Source organism: Oreochromis aureus, linkage group 8 (assembly GCF_013358895.1).
Source record: "Oreochromis aureus strain Israel breed Guangdong linkage group 8, ZZ_aureus, whole genome shotgun sequence".
NCBI lineage: Eukaryota > Metazoa > Chordata > Actinopteri > Cichliformes > Cichlidae > Oreochromis > Oreochromis aureus.
The window spans coordinates 22199941-22220779 of NC_052949.1; the positions used below are offsets into that span (position 1 = coordinate 22199941).

The 20839-nt window shown below is 42.9% G+C and overlaps 2 protein-coding genes across 2 annotated transcripts in view; one reads left to right on the plus strand and one right to left on the minus strand.

Moving 5' to 3' along the window:
- Window positions 1-4759, minus strand: part of cpped1 (calcineurin-like phosphoesterase domain containing 1) — a 39062-nt gene extending 34303 nt beyond the window's left edge. Inside the window, exon 1 of the mRNA XM_031748863.2 lies at window positions 4559-4759. Coding sequence (XP_031604723.1) covers window positions 4559-4622 — 64 coding nt within the window. The 5' untranslated portion in view covers window positions 4623-4759. The remainder of the gene's footprint in view (window positions 1-4558) is intronic.
- Window positions 4760-6834: 2075 nt separating this feature from the next.
- The window catches only part of shisa9a (shisa family member 9a), a 54138-nt gene continuing 40133 nt past the window's right edge, over window positions 6835-20839 (plus strand). The window contains exons 1-2 of the mRNA XM_039615992.1: window positions 6835-7580; window positions 8851-8957. Coding sequence (XP_039471926.1) covers window positions 7066-7580; window positions 8851-8957 — 622 coding nt within the window. The 5' untranslated portion in view covers window positions 6835-7065. The remainder of the gene's footprint in view (window positions 7581-8850; window positions 8958-20839) is intronic.

Sequence of the window (20839 nt, forward strand, 5' to 3'; positions counted from 1 at the left end):
CCCAAAACGTAATAAGCAGAAACATTAAAGCTTCAAGAATTAGGTGTCACCACAGCATTACTCAAAACCTCATCATATTCATTCTTGGAATTGGCACAACACTTGATTAGTTAAAAGCACCGCGGATCAGGATGTAGGACTGGGAATTAAACCTCGTTGGCGGGGAAGAGATGTACGTGCTCTCTCCCTGTGAGTAACCAATGCTAAATAATTAACAGCGAGATACACGTTAGAGAATGAATGGCAAAGAACAAGTGTTTTACATAATCCTGATATTACGCAACAGAAGGGCCCTACAATCTAATCACTCTCAAATATTCATTTACAAGGCAAACAGTGCCCACCTTTCCATGAAAAGAGACAAGCAGACACTCAGTGAGGCTTGGCTGATGGTAATGACAAGGCGTGACATGAAGGACGCCCGCCAAAGTAGTATGGAAATGGAGGCTCGCCGTTTCCCTCGAAACAGACAGATACTAAGAGCAGGTGTAAACAACAGCTTTCTACTCCACTCGTTCAGTTTCCGGAGGAAGTGGAAGCCGTACCACTGTAGTTATGCACTGCGCTGTCACCGTGGAGAGTCCGCATCTGCATTCTGCACAAATCCCCTCACTCTCACTCAGCGGGGGCTTGTAACTGTTCAGCATCCTGTGTTTAACATGCTCTCCATGTATCACTCTCCCAAATGAGTCGGCGATAATTCTGTCCTCCAGAAAAACTCGAGCAAAGATAAGAAAAGAAAGAGCAACAAAAAAGAAAAACAAAAACTGCCTTGCTCCTGGGAGGAAAACTCGTAAAATCTCAACAATGACGAACTCAGTGTAATTGACATTTATGACACATTTTGCTTTTATGATTATCATCATCATCAACCCGATTACTTTAGAATGCCTCGATCCAAACAAGCCCAGCCTTGATCTCAGCTTATGACTACACAGCGAGTGCTGTTGATGAATTTTGAATTCGACCTGAGGCTGGCCGTATCAATGTAACATAAAGTTTAGAAGCACATAATATATCTTTTCCAGACTTTCAGCAATATATAGAGCGCAGTGCGAAAGTCTTAAGCAATCCCTAACGTCTTCATATTTTGCTCCCAAGGAGCCAGACTTTCCTGTTTCTTTTTAAAGTGGTCTTGAGCAACCGTTTGAGACTTTCAGCATTCAAAGTTGTGCTTTGGACATTGGCTGTTTTTTCAAACAGCCTATGGTAGCTGGGATAGGCTGTAGGCTAAGTGGAATGACTTGAAGAGAATGGATCGAGAGAGGCACCAGCAGTTTGTTGCAAAAACCAAAAACCTATTAGCCAAAAACTCGGTGTATGTTGGCATGGTGTGCAGTGTGTCCATACAAAATTTTGAGGAAACTGCAAAAAGGCCAAAAGTAGCAGACATTAAAAAAAAAAAAGACTATCTACAGCAGGGATCTCAAACTCCAGTTCTCGAGGGCTGGTGTCCTGAAACTTTTCCATGTGTCCCTGTTGCAACACACCTGAATAAAATTAGCAGGTCATTAGCAATAGTATAGAACTTGACTGCATGCTGAGGTGGCAATTCAGCCATTTGATTCATGTTACAGCAGCTCATGAGTGAATGAACATGGTGCCTGATCAGTATCCAAAAGAAACAAATCCAAGAATCAAAAATCCAACAAAGATCTGACATGGGACCTAGCCCTTCAGTTCATCCATCTACTTCACTGAAGCCTCATCAGAAATAGTCTCTATTTAATGATGTTTGTCAAGAAGCCATTCCTAAGGAAGGGTATGAGGTATGCAAAATTATACAACAACTAGACTGAAAATCTCTTACAACAGGTCTCGTGGAGTTATGAATCCAAGTTTGGTTCAAATCACCATCAACATGCACAGAGTTGGTAGGGAGAGACATAAAGCAGTGAGCATGGTCTGGGAATGCATTTCAGCCAGAGGTGTTTGTTTCTTGTCAAAACTGATGAATTATGAGTGCAGAAAAGCACCATCAGATTTTAATCCACCATGCAATACCATCTGGAAAGTGTCAGACTTACAACAGCTTCATTTTTGAGCATGAGGATGATCTCAAACACACTGCCAAATTTGGACTTTTAAGCTTGTTAGAATTGTACAAACTGTTTTCCTTATATACCATTTTCCCATGTATGTTTGCAGATGTTACTTGCATAAAGATAAAGAAATGTGTGTGTCTCAAGACTTTTGCATAGTACCATTGCTTAAAAGCTGGGGGAAGGGAGCTAAGGCTTGTTTCAGACAGAGAGCAGTGAGGGGCTGCCACTGTTTGATAAATAAGCATCATTTCGAACTGTGACTCATGCAAAAAGTTCACAAATAAAAATATGGAAATGAGCATAAAAGTCCTCCTTAAGTTTAGTGGAAAAAAGCCTAATTTTATCTTAGCAGGCTGTGACAGTCTGTCAGCATTTTTACTTCTTGAGAGGATAAAGACTAAAGCTGCATTTTAAAGTGTAACTTGACCCCCAGCTCTGAGCCAAACACCACCCATTGCACAGTTTTGAAAAATCCTCAAAAGTTTGCAAGAGCAGGGAGAGGAGCTGTGGATGTCTGAGGCTGGGGGGTACTCGGGGGCCACAGAAAAATGGAGAGTGACATAACATAGCACATAGTTTCTAATGATTTTTTCCTCTCCTGAATTATCCCCATACTAAATCTAAAGGGGATATTTAGTGTGGTGAAGGACCACGGTGTGGAATTAAATTGTGCCATTAGCTCCAGCCCCTTAATGCCCAAAGTCAGAGCTCACTCACTCTGGCTCTCTCTTCTTCTCAGGTATCAGTAGAGTGTTCTAACATCTCTAAATAAATAAAACCACTAAGTAGAAGGTTAGTAAAATGTGGAAGCCCCCTATTGATGATGACTTTATATTTGCATTTATTGCAAAATGAAATTACTTTCACTAAATTCCACTTAAGACCAGTGTATGGAGAAGGTGTGCCAGCCAATCCAGATTAGAGTGCATTACCAGGTTGCCATGTTTAAATAAGTTTGACAGAAATGTCAATATTGACACCAGCACTGAAATGTTTCAGTTGTTGGTACTTCCACCCGCTACCTCATTTCCCAAGGGGTCACCACAGTGAATAGATCTGCATGACTTGGCACAGATTTGTTTTACACAGGATGCCCTTCCTGACACAACCCTCCCATTTATCCTGCACCACCCTCTCAGACTCCTGGTGTCAGACTGGGGATCTTTTGCATGCAAGGCGAATGTGTTAACCACTACACCGTGGAGCCACCCACTGAAATGCTTCAGGTACACTTTTATAGCTGTGAACTAACCTCCTAAAACCAAAAACTTTCACATCTTTGAACTCATTGTTTGACAGAAAAGTTTTACAATTTTGCGTCAGCTTTAAATATGCTTTGATGTGAATTTTGCTTCCTGAAAATATAAACTTTGGATGGAATATTCTTGGCAAAGGAAACAGGCAAGTTCAATATGCAAACATATGTCCCTTAAAATGCTGGTCCTGTCCCTGAGTACTGAATAACTTTAACAGATTCAAAAGACTTAACTGACCTCATTAAAATAAATAAATAAACCTTTCTAATACATTGAGGACACTTTATAGTGCAAATGTTTTTACTCCGTGAAGCCAGGTATGTGACTATTTCAATGGCACATTTAAAAGAAAAGAAAAGAAAAGAAAAGAAAAGAAAAGAAAAGAAAAGAAACTGGCCTTGCTCTCACACCCAGAGATAAGCAGAAGCCTTCTTGCAAAGTCAAACACCAATCGCTCTGATTTCGGCCACTGCGTGGACTCCACATAACAAAACTTATGACCATTTCAGATGAAAGTGAATGGGGTGCAAATAATAAAATACTGAAGATCTCAATTTTCTCCCACAGTTTCCTCATATTAGCCTGCTTCCAGCAGGGGGTGCTAAATAAGCTAAAACAAACAGGAGGGGCAGCAGCTCATAAACACATAGCTGTGGGCGCCGTGATTATGTTTGCAATATTTGAATATCTTAACGGCAGGACTGTACTGTGCCACTTAAGAGTAAACCATCTAAATCTAATTCACCCTTCAGTTTCTTCCGAGGCATAGAAAACAACTTTCGACTGAAAGAAGTCTGCCTCAACCTTCGAGGACAGGGCTTGATTTAGCTATAAATGAATGACTAATTAGAGACTGCAGCCCAAGTCAAGCATAGGTTTTATTTGTAAGTTTTGAATGAATGAATACTCAGCTCTGTAGCTCTTCTGCACCAGAGTTAGAAACAAATGCAAACCGAAATAGCCGCAACCGCTGTGTTTACGGATTGCCCCGATTTGATTATTTGCAAGAACAAGATTGCCACACTCCCTACTTTTAATTTTGTAAACACGAGCTAGCTAGCTAGCCACTCTGTCTTCCTGTGTTTGACAGTGTCAGCTTGTTGGTTAAAAGAAAACTACGCAAACCTAAGTGACAGCTTTCCCTCTGTCAGACTATTAACCTGTAGCCACCAACAACCTGTGTCACCGGTGCTGCCAAGTTAGCTCACAGAAGTTGGCTAGCCGGCGGAGCTAAAGAAGCTAAAAGCAGTCAGTTACCTTCAGTGAGTCCGCTGAATGTCCGGTGTTTTGCCTTGAGAAAGATATTCTCACTCTCAGCCATAACACCCGCTTGGTTAAACCGTCTCCAGAGCAAACCGGCAGGTCCGAGTGGGATGGTTATGTAGCTGTTATGCTTCTCCCCAGCTGTTCCTGCGGCTAGCTAAACCCGAGACTCTCGGCGATCGACTAGACAGCCTATTTGTGAGTGTGTTTATGATCGTCACTGCAGCGGCCCCCAGTGTGACTACAACATGCAGGCAAGTACAGGCGAAAAAAAGTCAGTCTAACAGGTTTTCCCGCAAAGTGTTAAACCAGATACAACCTTCATGTTTACTGTTTAACTAGTTTCAACGACAAGAAAGAGAATTATGCTATCGTTTTAGCCACAACTCATCGTTTATAAATCAGAAAACAAAAGGGAAAAAAATTCGATCAAGTCATCAAACATTCGCATCTTCTTCCGATAAACCTTCACAAACCAAACATCTGCATAGTCCACACCATTACGTGTTTTAGCTGTGTGTGAGAATGGCAAAATAAGAAACCGCACGAAAGAAGAACCTTGGACAGAGGATAGAGTCTTTCAGAACCACGGAGAGAGCCACGTCCACCCGTCCTCCTCACCGCGCTGATTGTCTGCATGCTTTAACACTAGCTGAATAAGGGCAAATCGAAGGTTTTTTTCTTGCTTGCCAGACAGTTTGTATACATCGAAGGTCCTTTGGAAATCGGATTTTTATCCAGAAAAAGAATCATCAGAGGTGACAGAGGGGCTTGCAGGTGGAAATATATTCGATTTTTATGATTTTTTATTGCACCTAACCTATAATGAAGGGAGTTTTCACTTGAAACAGCATCTGTTTGAGGTGAAAAAGAATTGCATTTAAAGAACTTACATAATCTAGTAGGAAAAAAGTAATGGATGGATATTTTGTATTTCCATGTCTGGGTATCGGCTTTATCCATCTCCTGTATCAGTAATTGGTAAAGTTATTAATTCGTTCATCCATTAATTAGTCATATTCATTCATTCATTCAAATATATTGGAGTGTCTAACTCATTATCTAACAGCAGTATCTTCCGCACATGGACATAAACAAAAAACATCCCAAAATGATCCCACAGCCCCACACACATGATCCACGAATCCAAGCAAAGCAAACACTACATTTGCATCCACTGATGCCATGTTCTCCTCTGCCCTGCCAGGTCCGGTCAGGTCCATGTAAATGAGAATATATGTTTAAAATAATATATAAAGGACGATAGATAGATAGATAGATAGATAGATAGATAGATAGATAGATAGATAGATAGATAGATAGATAGATAGATAGATAGATAGATAGATAGATAGATAGAGTTCCAGATTAGCCGCTTCATGGGTTTGTTTGTGTTGCGCTTTGAGCGCCACAAAGAAAAGACTGGGAAACTCACTCTAAAAGAGTCCGGGTGGATTAATATCCCTACAAGCTAAAACAACCATAACTTTATTTTTATTTTGTGTTGTTTTTTGTTTGTTTGTTTGTTTGTTTTGGAGGGGGGATTTCTGTTTTTGGTAGACAAATACATATATTTTTCTTTTTTTTAAAATTTCATTTTATATTTTTCTGTTCCGAGCACGTTTGGCAAAAACCACAAGAGTAAGACATTTGCCTGTGGTGGAATATCACTCGTTATTGGGTTGTGTCTCTTGGTTATGGTCTTGATGGGCCAGATTGCTGTCTCCTATAGATGTCCCCTGGGATCTATAGGTGTTGTGTGGTTTTTTGGTTTTTTGCTTTTGTTGTTCAAAATGTATCACCTGTTCTTCGAAGCTCTGCCAACTGCTGCCTATTGTAACACATTAAGCTACTTGTGATTTCAGGATTTCTCCAAAAATGGCAACCTACGACTGGAAGTATTAAAAAAATGGGGCTCCCACGACTTTCCTCGCAGAGCGTAATAGTGATGTGCATAGACGCTTTTATCATAATATTTCACAATAAAGGCTCTCTCTCTCTCCCTCTCGGAGTCAGCCCTTGCAGTCTCACTCCCTCCCCCTGTTTTCCTCCTCCTCTCCGTGTGTGTGTGTGTGTGTGTGTGCACCAGGCTCTCCCACCCTCGGCTCTTCTATTCGCTCACTGCGCTCTCATCCTCGGTGCGGCTTGTGTCTCTGCCTACTCCCGTGCGTAAGTGCGCACAGACAGAGGAGTGAAGTGATGCACTCCCGAAAACGCAAAATCTGAGCCTGATAAAAAAAGACAAAAACCTTTTGGGAAAGGCGTCTAAATGCGCGCTCGCTGGAGAGGAGTTCAGTTAAGTCAAGTTTAATCCACATAGGGTTTTTTGTTTTGTTTGTTCTTTTTATTCCGCGCGTTTGTTTGTGGATAAAGATACGTGAGCAAAGATGTTCATCAGCGCGGATATTTCTGGACTTTTCGGCATATCATGACCGTGCGCCCTGTCCCCTCTCTTCAGGTCTTTTCGTTTCCGCGCGAAGTTGAACGGAGGAGAGAGCACAATGAGAGGGAAACACTTTCTCCCCTGCTTCTTGTTGCTCAAACTTATGGCTCTCGTGTGCAAGGCTGGCGGGATTCCAGGAGCGCTCGGGGGATTCGTAATGATCGCCACCTCGAACGGCTCCACGCCGGAGGAGAGCGTGTCCGAGCAGACCCCGCACACGGAGGAAAAGTGTCGGGGTTACTACGACGTGATGGGCCAGTATGACCCGCCGTTCATCTGCAAAACGGGCGTGTATTTGTACTGCTGCGGTACCTGTGGCTTCCGCTTCTGCTGCTCCATCAAGGAGTCGCGGCTCGACCAGGAAACCTGTACAAATTATGACACCCCGATGTGGATGAAGAGCGGGCAGACACCCTACAAGAAAACGAACAAGCCTCACGACAGCACCAAAGACAAGACGAACTTAATAGTTTACGTCATTTGTGGAGTAGTGGCGATTATGGCTCTTGTGGGGATTTTCACCAAGCTGGGGCTGGAAAAGGCGCACCGACCCCAGAGAGAGAATATGTATAGGTGGGTCTCTTTCTTTCTTGGTTTCTTTCTCTCTCTCTCTCTCTCTCTCTCTCTCTCTCTCTCTCTCTCTTCTATCTGTGTGTGTGTCTCTCCCTCTTCCTCCCTCCCTCCCTCTCTGCCCGATTCTCTCGGTGCGCTTGTTTACAAAGAGACTTGCAGTAGTAGCCTACGCGCGCAGTGATCTGGAGCGCGCAACGTGTGGACGTGTGGTTCTCATTTTAACAGAGCACCCCACCCCACCACCACCACCACCACACACACACACACAACACACACAAATTTATGAAATTAAATTAAAGGAAAAACTCAAACCCTTGACCTCTTCAGTGGGGTGGGGGTCAGTGTGTTGGTCTGGTTTGGGTCCACTTGTCTCCCTTTAGTGGAAAGACTTACTGCAAAGTTCACCACCTTTGTCTTATGACAAACCCCTTTCATCCCGATAAGAGTGCTCTTCTACAGGTTTGGGTCACTGAGTATCAAAATGATGTGTCTTAGGTTGTGATCTAGTCATAGCAAAGTCCAACTAAGTGCCGAGAAGCCAGACTAATGTCCACAAATTAGGGGCTAGCTCATTTTGGTCTAAAGCAAAGGTCTAGAGACTTGGAGAGCGAAGAGCAAGCCAAGACCTACATGCAAAAAGAACATCGAAGCTATTTTGGCTTCACATGGTGGCCTTGGCATCACACGCAGTCTAAATTTTCCTTTAATTTGTCACCTCTCTGTGCCATAAAACATCATAGATGAACTTGTGCATGTTACACTTCACACATGTGGTTTCCGGGCAACGAGAGTAATCTATTGCATCTCCTGTTATTAAGAGTCTTTATGAACAGGAACTGATACCGCATATTCCTTCCACTCCAGTCTATCCATCTGTTGTGGCACAGCGTAACATTATGAGCTGCCCTCCTCTCATGTGAGGGGCGGAGGGGTGTCTTTCAGTAGAGTAAGGTGGCATTGCACTCCATTGTGTATCACTCTTGACTGGAGATCATTTGCTTGTTTTTACACCTTCATAGTGTTGCAATTCAGTAGGTGTGAGTGTATGTGCAATAATTGCAGTAAAAATAAATAAATAAAAGGGAACAACTGAAAGGAAATCTTTTCCACTCATCGTGGAAACTAATTTTTCTGGTCAACTGCACCTCATAATGTGAGGTGCAGCTGAAACGACAGTGTGCACCGTTACAGCCTAACTGAATAATTAAATTAGCCATGTCATGCACAGTTCCTCATGTCTGCACTCCTCATCCATCTCTCTGTCTGACAGGGCCGTCGCCAATGTGCTGCAGGGCGGGTGTCCAGGTGAGCAGTATCGCGGGGAAGAGGCCCTAGGGATGCATTCGCAGCACTATGTCGCCAGGGCCACAAACATCCGTGAGTTTTTTTCTTCTTTTACTTCTTTTCTTCTGGCCGTTCTGGACAGCTCATTATTGGTTGTTGTGAACCGTGTGTATAAGTTAGAGCAGCATATGGAGGCGTGGGCGGGGTGCGTATGCGTGTCAGCAAATACAATTTTTAAAAAAAAGCTGCTTATTTAAAGCGAGATTGAGTGCATGCCGGTTGGTGTCAGAGAGCCTCTGCGAAGTCATTCGGAGTGATGGAAGGATGTGAGAGTTTGGGATCAAGTGGGTCGTCGCAGCCGGAGTCGGACGTTTTGAAAGCAGCCTCGTATCTGGCCGATGGTGCAGATTCGGAAAATCCTTTAAAAAAAGACACGACCATAAACGTTGAGAGAAAACACACATCCCTGCAGGGCTTGTTCTGTGTTTTTTTTTTTTTTGTTTCAAATGACAGCACTGGCTTTTGTTTTATCTCACACTGGCCAGATATCCATCCATTTCATAACAGCCTAGAAAGAGAATATCTCCCTGTCTTTTCAGCCGTTATTCACCGTTTTATTTTGGTTCATGCCCACATGATATAATGAGAGAAAGAGGCAAGTGGGAGTGTGTGTGTAAGAGGAAGTGGTTGTCTGTTTACATATGTGTGTATGTGTGTGGAGGGAGGGTATAATACAAAGCGTATGAATGCCATCTATTTCTGCTGTGTCCCGTGGGCTGCTACAGTATCAAGCTTATTTGCTTTTAGAACATCGAAGATCAAAGAGATGAATGCACACAAAACCCGCGCATACGTACATAAATGCATGCAGGGCAGAGAGTACAGTAGATGACATATAACACATACAGGGGCAGCACACAGCATTCGGGCTCACTTGAAAATTGCGTCACCTTTTTATGCCAAAACAAAATAACAAATCTAGTCTGGTATTCAGCACAGAGACACAGAGTGACACAGAGTTCCCTCTGCCTCATTCTTATTATCTAGTTATACCCGAATGGCACCTTGTAGCATTATAACTGACTGGAAACTGAAATCCTCACACATCCAGAAGCCTTGCCTTTTTGTGCATTTGCGTGCATCTCCATACTTTTGTGAGTACAGGAAGAAAATTTATTCCATCAAATTTGCCATTTACACTTGATTTCTAAAGTAAAAAAGAGCCTCTTCTAGCAGCCTAAACCTGTTGCAGCAGGACTAAGGGAGGGTGCAGAGTCAATCGAGTCAGCCATAACTAGAAGCTTTATCAAAAAAGACAGTTTCAAGTTCAATCTTTAAAGTGGAGAGGGTGTCTGTTTCCTGAACCCAAACTGGGAGCTGTGGAACCAGCTCCCAGGTTGGGTTCTGGAAGCTGGTCCCACATAAGAGAGGCCTGCCTCCCGTTCTACTTTCTAATACTCTAGGAACCACAAGTAAACCAGCACACTGAGAGAGAAGAGCTCTATTGGGGTGATGTGGTACTATGAGTTGTTTAAGATAAGATGGTGCTTGATTATTATTGAACACAGAGACAGCAGTATCCATACATTGCTAATTCACTCCTTTCTCTTTACGTCCCCCATCTTTAAACGCCGCACACGTCACAGTTACAAATGACTGCTAATGAATCAGGACGTCCGCATCAAAGGCAGCGGTCAGGGGGTGCGAATGCCTGCATCTGTTTGGGAGAATGAGATAAATGCGCAATCCTGCAACGACAAGGTGACATAACCCCACTCAGCGTGAAGCGCTACACCCACAGATGCCATCAACATCATGATGAGAACACATCTCATAGAAAAATGTGTGGAGAAAGAATTAAAAAAAAGAAAAAGGTTGCATTGATTTATTTATTTAAAAAGAAAAGGGTCGTTTTTCAGAGGAGGGAGGTGGGAGTCCTAAAAAGGGCTTCCATGAAAAGAGATGAATAACGCTTTCAGTAGGTGTCAGGGTCCACTGAAGTCCTTTTTTTTTCTCTCTCCACACTGTGGGAGAGAAGAGATAGCCGGGTGGCCTATCACCTAAGTGGCCAGGAGGACACGGCTGTGAAATAGCGATTATTATTTGCAATGTGGAACCCGCTCCCCTTAACCTTCTAATCCTCTGGCTTGTGGGTAATCATGTGGAATGTTATTAACCTCCACGATCTGCCAGGACCCCCCCCTACACACGACAACTACCTGATTGGTTTACAGACCCCTTCCCCAAACTTCCATAAGCATTGCAGGCAATTTATAAGGGTTGCAGGAATGGAGGTGAATTAGGTATGGATTTACTCAACGTGTTATTCTTATTTTAAATGATTAACAGAAGATAAATAGACTGAAAAAGGGCAAGGCGATTTATCATTACAAGTGTCACTGTGAATGTGAAGGACAGATGGGGGAAAGAGGGGAAGAAGAAGAAGACTGAAGAGAGTGGTAATTGCAATGTAAAGATAAGTACTCGGGTTAAAGGGTCTGTCGTGCACTCACTATATCTGAGCGAGTCTGCTCAGATATAGTGAAAGATTGTGCTGGAAAATCTATTTTTAGTGCAAAAGCACTTATTGATTATAGCTTATGGCCAGATTGCCCTATTACTGGCATGACTGAACCTGGTCTGGCAGGTCTCCTTTGTTTATTTAACAGAAGAGAAATTCCTTTGGGTCCTGCGTGACAGCCAGAATGCCAGTTGTCTGCGAAGGAATCATTGATGACCGCCGTTGCTGTATCATTTATAAGGTTCAGTCTACTTGTTGACAGAGGAATATCCCACACAAGTGTGAAACACCCAGAATCAATCAGCAACACACAAGTCCGGGGTTTCTGTTTATTATGTCCACCCCCAATCCTGCATATTAAAAATGGAGATTGAGGTTGCTTCTTGAACCAGAACCCACCAACCTATAAATTCCCCAGATGGGCAGGCTTGCAGACTATTCATGTCACTCCTCCCCCCCAAAAAACAAAAAATGGAGACTTTGTTTGAATCCTTAAAAGGTTGAAAAATCCTGTGTCTCTCCTCTTTTAGCATCAAAGAGACAAAGAGGGGAGGGACGGGGAAAAAAGAGGAAAGTAAGGACAAGAAAGAGGAGAAAACCATAAGAAGGGACCTATTCATCTTTATGTTGTGTTTCCTCCTACTGAAAATGAAATCCTGTCTACATGAACAGAATTGGCTTTCTGGGATTTCCTTACCTGGACAGTTGAGCGTGCAACGAGTCAAATGATCTCAGTGGCAACATCCAGACGTACAAAGGCAAAGATCACTGCTGAATGACAGAGCTTTCTATTGGCTGTGTTGTCTGCATTTTACATAGTTGCGACCTTTGTTGTGCCACTTAATGAAGACGTTAGTTGTAAAGTTTTACCGTTTGACTTCTTTGCTCTTGTCATTTGGGATAACACACTCAAGAGCTTTAGGTGGGCATCACTGTTAGCATTATTAAGACAAAGCACACACTCACACACAAACACAACATACATATCTCTCAGTATTCACAATGCAGCTCCCCATTTGCTGGCTTAATTACCTTCCCAGTAGTTATAATCTTATAACCTAAACATTCTGAGATGGGAAGGATGAAATTTTAATAAGTAATTGCTTCTGAGATTGCACAGGCACGAGAAAAGACCCCCATCTGCAAAATGCTCCTGCTCCGCGATGTGACTGTGAGTGTGTGTACGAGTTTGTGTGTGAGTGAATGAAGGTGCACGCAGGCGTACAGTGTGTATGCAGGCGGCGCGTAAATGTGTTTTTCATGCGCTGCACTAGTCTGTCAAGAGGAGTCGTACGTATCCTTCGTTAAAAGTAGGTGACTGTGTGACCTTGTCTTCGCAGCTGTCATCCGAGCCTTCAGCATGTCACATCTGATTGCAGAGTGCCAGATCCGAAAGCAGAGCCTCAGCTAGTGAACCTATGTGCGGGCCGTAGAAACAAGCAAAGAGAGGCTGTGAAAGAGAAAATGACAGAGCTGTAGGTAGTTATCTGTGAGGCGTCACTCCAGCTTGGGCTCCGTTTGAAGCTCAGCTTCTGTCCTTGTGTTCAAACAGGCAGGAAAAGCGCAGTCGAGGTTCCATCCCCGAGTTTGTCTTTCAGGCTCATAGCCGGCTGGAGTGACAGGAAAGTTTCCACTACATCTGCAGTTAGTGGTTTGGATCAAAGAGAACCGAGTAAAAATTTGTCCCATTTTTAACTTGACTTTGCTCTATCATACTCACAGAAGCAAATTTAGAGGATATTTTTATATGTACAATTAAATAAAAAGTTACCTGTTTTTTGGAAATATGCTTTTTAACTTATTTCAGTTTGAAGATGGACTCGTTTTCCTGTTTCCAAAAAAGGAGTCTGCAATGTGTTGGAGGTGTTGGACATCGCAGGGGCTGAACTTTGTCACTGATTCTATTTTTATGGTAGTAATTGAGCTGTGGAGGGTGTCAGGTTCGGTGGATCCTTTATGGATGAAGTGGTCTAGTCAGCTTCATCGAGTGAGGACTTCTAGCTCGCACTGAGGTGGTTTTTGGCCAAGTGTGTTGCCTGGAATCAGAATTAGCACCTCCAAGTCTGAGGCCATGGTTCTCAGACAGAAAAGGGTGGAGTGGCCACTCTAAGAACAAGGTCCTGCCCCAAGTGGAGGAGTTTAAGTATAGTACAGGATGCTGTACCTGTCTGTTGAGGTGAAGAGCGGTCGACCTACGTTCTGGCCGTCAGGGGCACCTCCTGGGTGAGCTGTTGTGAGCATGTCCCACCCGGAGGAAGCCTTGGGACAGAACCAGAACACGCTGGAGAGAGATTACATCTCTCAGCTGGCTGGGAAGAGGGAGGTTTGGGTGTCTCTGCTTAGACTACTGCCTTTCGCATTCAGACCTGGGTGAACAGCAGAAAAAGGATGGATCGATAACACTTTCTGTTAACATTAAACTAACTTTTCATGAATTTATAACTTAATTAAACTTAAAAAAAGTCTCACAAGCAACAAAAACCAAACACACAAACAAACCAAACAACTTTTAAAAAAGGAGCTACATTTTTACAAAATATGCTTTTGCTAATTAGCTAGGTATCGCTAGGTAGCTATGTGCGTGAGCTATCGTTCTGCAGTCGACAACAAATTATAGTGCACAAATAAGCTATTTCATTTTTGTGTTGCTAAAATTAAGTATATTTTATACATATATAAGTATTGTTTAACAAGCTGTGGTTGCAGTGGATTCTTTACTCTCTGGGCCAAGCTGCTAACTGTCTCCTAGCTTTAGTTTTATATTTAGTACATAGATCTGAGATTCACGATATCATCCTGTCTCTTTAGCGTAAGCAGCTGTCACTGCGCTGACAGTTGTTTCTACCCAGGAAATTAAAGCTTGGCAACATCTGTTTACATCGGAGTCACCTACCTGTGAGGACAAACATGCCCTGCGTGATATTTTGCATTTAGCTATTTTTGTCCTCTTTAGCGCTATAAATTTCAACACATTTGAAGAAATCAAATTAGCTAGTCAAACCCTAATGCTGTGTCACATGGTAATCAGCAGAGCTGCATCTTCAGGCCCATTTGGATTCATCACTCATGTGCGCCGTTTGCCACTCGGGTTTATGGATGACTCATAGAGTAATGATAAGGCACAAATGTCTGCAATCTTTGGCACAGCTCCTCTTTTGCTGGCTGTCATATAAGACAAGTCTCTTCATGATACCTTGCATTAAGTGTGATTTAGGTGGTTTGAAAACCTCATTTGCAGCCTTGCTATGGGGCTTAATAAGGTTACAGAGACCAACAAACCAGAAGCAGAGAGAGCTCAGATTCTCAGAAAGTGCACAAGTGTCTCCTCCTCTTCCTCTCCAGGGCCTCATTCCTGCACCCTCTCTCTGCCTAATTATCTTAATGTGAGGCCCCTCAGCAGCCCTGGGACACCATTAGACTTCTGCTTATTAGGACTTGGGGGTGGAGGGGTGTCTCAAAGGCGGCAAGCATCGACCAAACAGTAGACACTGACTCAGAGGGAGGCCAGACAAAAAGGTGTCAACACTGCCTGAGGAGGGAGACTGGGGCTGGAAGGAGAATAAAGGCAGAAAGGGTTTTAGAAACTGAGAAGATATGCAATGCAGAGAAGAAAGTGTATTTTTAACTTCTTTTCTGAAATCCTAAAGAAGTAGCCGGTTAACCCTAAGCTGTATCACGCTTCTCTTTACCGAGCACGAGCTTCTTTTGGGGACGGTAATTGGAGCGAGCGCTCGTTCTGCAGAGAGAAGAAAGCAAAAGCAGCGTTTTGATGGGCACCGAGAGTGTTTTAATTCATGCCACCCATCCCTTTTTGTCCTTAATGTTTTGCATCTGCCGGTGTGTAATTTTCTATCTGTTCATTGTGGTGTGGTATAATAAAAAGAAAATTTAAAAATGGAGTGAGGGATGGAGAATATCTTAACGTCTAATCAGCCGAACACCCACCACCCTCCAAAACCCATCCCTCCTTGCGAATATTAATCAGTTCATTTACTCTCAGGAAGTCACATCTTGCATTTGACAGGTAATTATGTCTGCGCCTGTGTGTTTGCGGGTGCGCGCATGTTCATGTCTGCGCTCACTCGCGTGTTCGTCACACGTCCTGTATTTGCGTGTGGCGCTGTATGTCATAACCTGTGGTCAGCTTCGGTCCGATGAGGGATATTGCGTCCATCCGTCTTCGTCTATTTCTCTCTCATTTACATGAGACTCTCTGTGATGATACAGCACTCGCGGGCGGCCGTGGGATATTCAGACAGGCTTCCAGGCTGCGTGTTTGAACAGGTGGTTTTCGCTGGTTTCTAATTAACTGCTACACTGACTCTTCCCAATCAACTCTTCGAATGAATCAGTCAAACCTTTTGCAAATATTAGGATTATTTTCAGTTGGATTGATTTGAGTTAATTATTCATCAGGATAGGATAGGTGTAAACACAGTTTCCAAACTGAGTTTTTTTTAAGTTTGAAGGGATGCTTTAATCAGTGCGTGTATCTCGACTGCAAGTAGTGGAGAGAAGATCGCTCTGTTCTTTGTAAAAATAACAAGCTTAAGGTCTGTCAGATTTACTGTGAAGCAAGCTGTACCACATGGTGGAATTATAAGTCTGTTTAGCCCCCCCCCCTCCAACATGTTAACTGTGTTACACTGTGTAATACGCTGAGTAAAATCCTCTTTAATCTGCTGCCATTTTCATAGTTTTTCTTAGTCTACAGTTTCTACCACTGTTGCTACTGTTGTAGTAAAAACAATAGAGCCCTAATCTTCTTTATTCCCCCCCAAAATTGAAAGAAAATATATTTTATAAAAGAAAAAAGCTAACCTAACCTAAAACCCACAAGCAATAATCCAAATAAATAAGAGAGAACTGTGTTTTAAAATCAGCATCCTTACACAAGTTTAAATTCAGATCTCGGGATTGATTCATGCCTGTTTTGTCTCCACGCTGTCTCGTTAGAGGTGCCACCATTGAAACAAAGGTCATTTCGCTCATACGAGGTGTGATCAGCAGAGTTGGCAAAAGTATAGACATTCTTTACTAAAGTATAAGTACTGCAACTTTACTTAAGTAAGGCTACGTCTACACTAATCCGGATAAATTTGAAAACAGCGCTGTCGTCTAAAAATGCTCCGTGTCCACACTATTGTTTTCAGTCGTTTCCGAACAGTTGTTCATCCACACTGAAACGACTGAAAAAGCTTACGTTCCTGTATTGCGCATGCCTGAAACGTAAGACGATTCGACCTGCCTCATTTCTGTCTGCCATTTGTTTACTTTCCGGCTCTTTGAAATGTCGCAGCAAAATGTCGAGGAAACGCACCGTGTTTTTTAGAAACAGACTGACAATGAGGTGGAGTTGTTGCTGCGAGTAACACAAAAGTACAAAGTTGCAAAAGCGAGTGAGAATAAAAGAATTTGAAGAAAAGCTATGTGGACATGGGCGTAACTTTGTGCTGAACATTGGGGGCGGGGGTCAAGATCTCTGTCTAAATAATGATTAAACATGTAACTAGGTTGCTGGTAATAACTGAAGTGAGAAAAGAAAATCAACAGCCTATTTATGCAAGATAATTCATAATTTTACTGGGGGGGTTATATTGGCTGGGTCTGATTATTGGGGGGTCATAACCCCCCTAACCCCCCTGGAAATTATGCCCCTGTATGTGGAGCATGTACAAGCTGATATTAATCTTTAATAGGGCTGTCAAAAAAAAAGCGTTTCCTGTGGTTACGCTGTCCACACTGCAACGCAAAAACGGCGTTTTCAAATGTATCCACTTTGGAGAGCGTTTTCAAAAAAGCTCAGTTTTCCTTGACCAAAAACGTCGTCTCAGTGTGGACGTAAGGCCAAAACGGAGAGAAAAAGATGCGTTTTCAAACGAAAAGGTATTAGTGTGGACATGGCCTAAAAGAGAAAACATGAGTCTTCTTTCTGCACCTCTGGACCACTTTGAGCACTGTTGATAGTTTTAGATCTACCCAAGCTCTCACCAACATTGCAGACTCCTGTTTGGACCATAGACATAAAACATGGATGTAGCTTCAGGGCTGCAAAATGAAAACAATGCAGAAGTGAAGAAGAACCTGCATTCTGTCTGAAATCCACCACCATAGTTGTGCAGTCCTGTTGAGGTCCTTGAGAATATGGGTTTCACTTTGTAAACGCTGTGTTTATGGGCTCATTCACTTATTTTGGGTCATATTTTATAAATCTTGGCCAAACTGTGATTCAGGAATGGATTTAACATTTATAGGCGGATTTGTAGAACCTTCTGATCGCTAACTTATACAGAGTTATTCAGTTTTTAGGCATGAGGACACGTTAGACTTGAAGTAATTAAAAGAACACTGAATTAAAAATCTTGATTATGGCTTAGTTATGATTATGATTATGATTAGTGCAGTCGGAGTACTCTTAAATGGAAGTTTAGTGTGGTTCATCTGAAAAAATACAAATAAAAATAAAGGTTGGTACCACTGAAGTATGTTGGAGAATATTTACAGTATTGTAGGAACTGGCCATTCACTTCTTTCTGTGTACGTACCATGAAAGTCTTGGCTTTGAAAGAGAACAGTCTGTTTTCATGAACCGGCCAAAGCAACAGATCACTGTCCATGTCCCCAAAGTACCGGAGGCTCTTTTTTCTTTCTTATATACACACATGCATATGGACACCAAAAGGCGCCCACACACGTAGAGCCTCCACACACACACACAATAATTCTGTTCCAGGCCTCAGTTTCACATGCCTGAGTTTTCACATGGCCCAGGGGCAGGCAGCACATTTGCTTGGCTGGCTGACTGATGCCACCAGCGTCACAGGCAGGGAAGGCTCTTGCTGATAGCACATTTGTGGCCCCCACCATCCAAAAACACCATTCAAACTCAGGGTTGCGGTCTCAGGGAAGCTAGCTCTACCTCTGTCTCTCTCTTTCGCCCGCAGGCATCAGTATGGTCTGGCTCGCTCACCAACCTAGCCCAAGGAGGTTAGGCCACATTGGCAAACTTCCCGCTGTAAACCCTCCCATCCTCATACACGCATATGGACACACAAGAAACAGTAACACACACAAACTCATGGACAAGCTTACAGCCCCCACCACCCCCCACCCATCCTGCTGGGCACTGGCCCATGGATAGGGGACATGTGGCTGGGCAAAATGCGTCACGATGCTGGGCTCTCGATCCGACAGATCCTGTGCCTGTCTGCCTGCTTGCAAATTACCAGCCTGGAACGCCTCACAAAAACAGAGAAGGAGTTTTGTTTTCTACCCTTCTGATCGCCGCAATCGCCCTGCTCTCAGCCTCGCTCGGCTTCTGGCCACTGTTGCCTTTTCTTTTGGCATTACTTGTCTCTTATGGCAGTAGCTGGTTGTAGAAACAAGTTTCTTTTCTACCAGAGAGCGGCAGAGGTTTGTCGATGTCTGAACCACTTTACAGTATATCCATCAGCGTTGGCAACCCCTGATAAATATATTCGGATTGTTACACCACATCAGTGTTTTTTTGTCTTGTGAAATATTGGAGTCCACAGCTGAACAGCAGCTCTTGTCCTTGGAGGACTTAAACCTGGAGATCAAACTGTTTTTAGAATCTTTTTCTTTCAGAAAAAGGTCAGATGTTGTCTTTATTTATTTTGCCCAGACTGGCGCTGTTGGAGAAAGCAGAACACAGTCAGAATCACCCCAGTGTCACAGAAAAGAGTCAAGGAGAGCACACTGATTGAATGCATTATACCACTACTGAGGCTTTCAATCAACCAAAAGTTTATCCTCGAAGAGGCAGAAAAAAAAGCATTAACTGTTATGCTGGATTGCAGCACTTCAGCATTAAAATAATATTTTAGAGTGCTATAAAATTGGATATTCAAGCATCCCAAGAAAATGCTTGCAGTATGATGCACCTATCCTGTGTTGGTCTGCATGCATCTTAAAAAAACACTCTTATTTCAACTTCAGTATAGTTAAATACAGCTAAATAACTCATTATTGTTTAGGTGTGGAAGGGGAATTGACTTAAAACAGTATGATGATGAGGTGGGTTGCACAGCAGCTTGCAGATGCAGCAGCACCAACGATGGACTGGATGAACAGCTGTAATGATGTAGCCTTGTATGAGATTAGTGACTTGAATGTGTAGAGATGTCAGCTGATGTGTTCTGGCTTGACTGGATGAACTACCTCAGGGGTAGCTGACATGTTGAGGAGGTGATTTAGCCATTTGAATCAGCTGTGTTGGATCAAGGACACATCTAAAACCTGCAGGACACCGGCCGTCGAGCCCTGAAGTTGCCTACCCCTGAACTACCTGAAAACATGCTATGATCATCTTGTGCAATAGTAGTTTCAAAGCTGATAGTTTGGATTCCTTCTTTCCAACAACAGTCTTTGGTGGTTTGATAGATCTGTATATCTAACACTTACATTTGGATTGTTTTCCTTCATTTTCATTGACCGCTGTGATTTGTCTCATACATATTTGCAGATGGACCATTTCAGCATCTTCTCGTCAGATTCAGATCACAGGCATGACACTGTGTCTCCACACAAAGCAACTTAATGAGCTTTATAATCCCAACATGCCTTATCTTATTGGAAAATCAGGGAGCACACTGATTTAAGTGGCAGCCCAGTAATGTCTAATGTACTCCAGCCTTCCTGTGATAAAGTATTCAGTTTATATTTAGTTCTGTCATGAGTAGAAATGAACTGCATGCAAATTTAATACTTTCCTTGAGTGTCTGCCCGACAACCTAATCGTAGAAGTTTGCATGTCTTTCCACATAAGATGATTATCTCCAATTTCACAAGAAAGGTACTTTTTTTACTATACAGAAATGGAAATTGCACAAAGTTCTGGAGTGAGTGGAGGGATGTGACAGAAGCATAAAGGAGAGGAATCTAGAGGGAGACGCACCTTAGATGTCACTGTCAACCTCACCAGCAGGCAGCGATTGAATCAGTCCCCCCAAGGAATCTTGGGAAATGGAAGCAGAGGGGATCTGAAAGTGCTTTCTCTCCTCTTTTTCTGATATACAGAGCCTGATAGAGAGTAGCTGCACAAGTGTGAAAGATTGAGGAGAAAGAGACAAATAAAGTAACGGAACAAAAACGAGAGGAGAAGAGTGCAAGAGCAGAAGCAAAGATGAGAAAAGAATGAATGTGGGAAAAAAAGACAGCAAGACTGCAGTTGACAGCTGACGTGTGAGGAAATCTATATCTGAGACCATCGATCTTTTTAAGCCTTGCCTGGTATGAAAGAGGAAAGACACAGAGCAGATAGGATTCAGACAAAGCTCCCTACTGCGCTTCACCTCCAAGAACACAATGGCAACATTTCTCTGTTGTGGCAATGTGGCTTCGGCGCTTTGACATTCATTTACTCCTGAATTGGTTGAAGTTCCCATTTGCATCAGCCATTTGGTTTCATGTCAAGTGTGAACAAACAGTATTG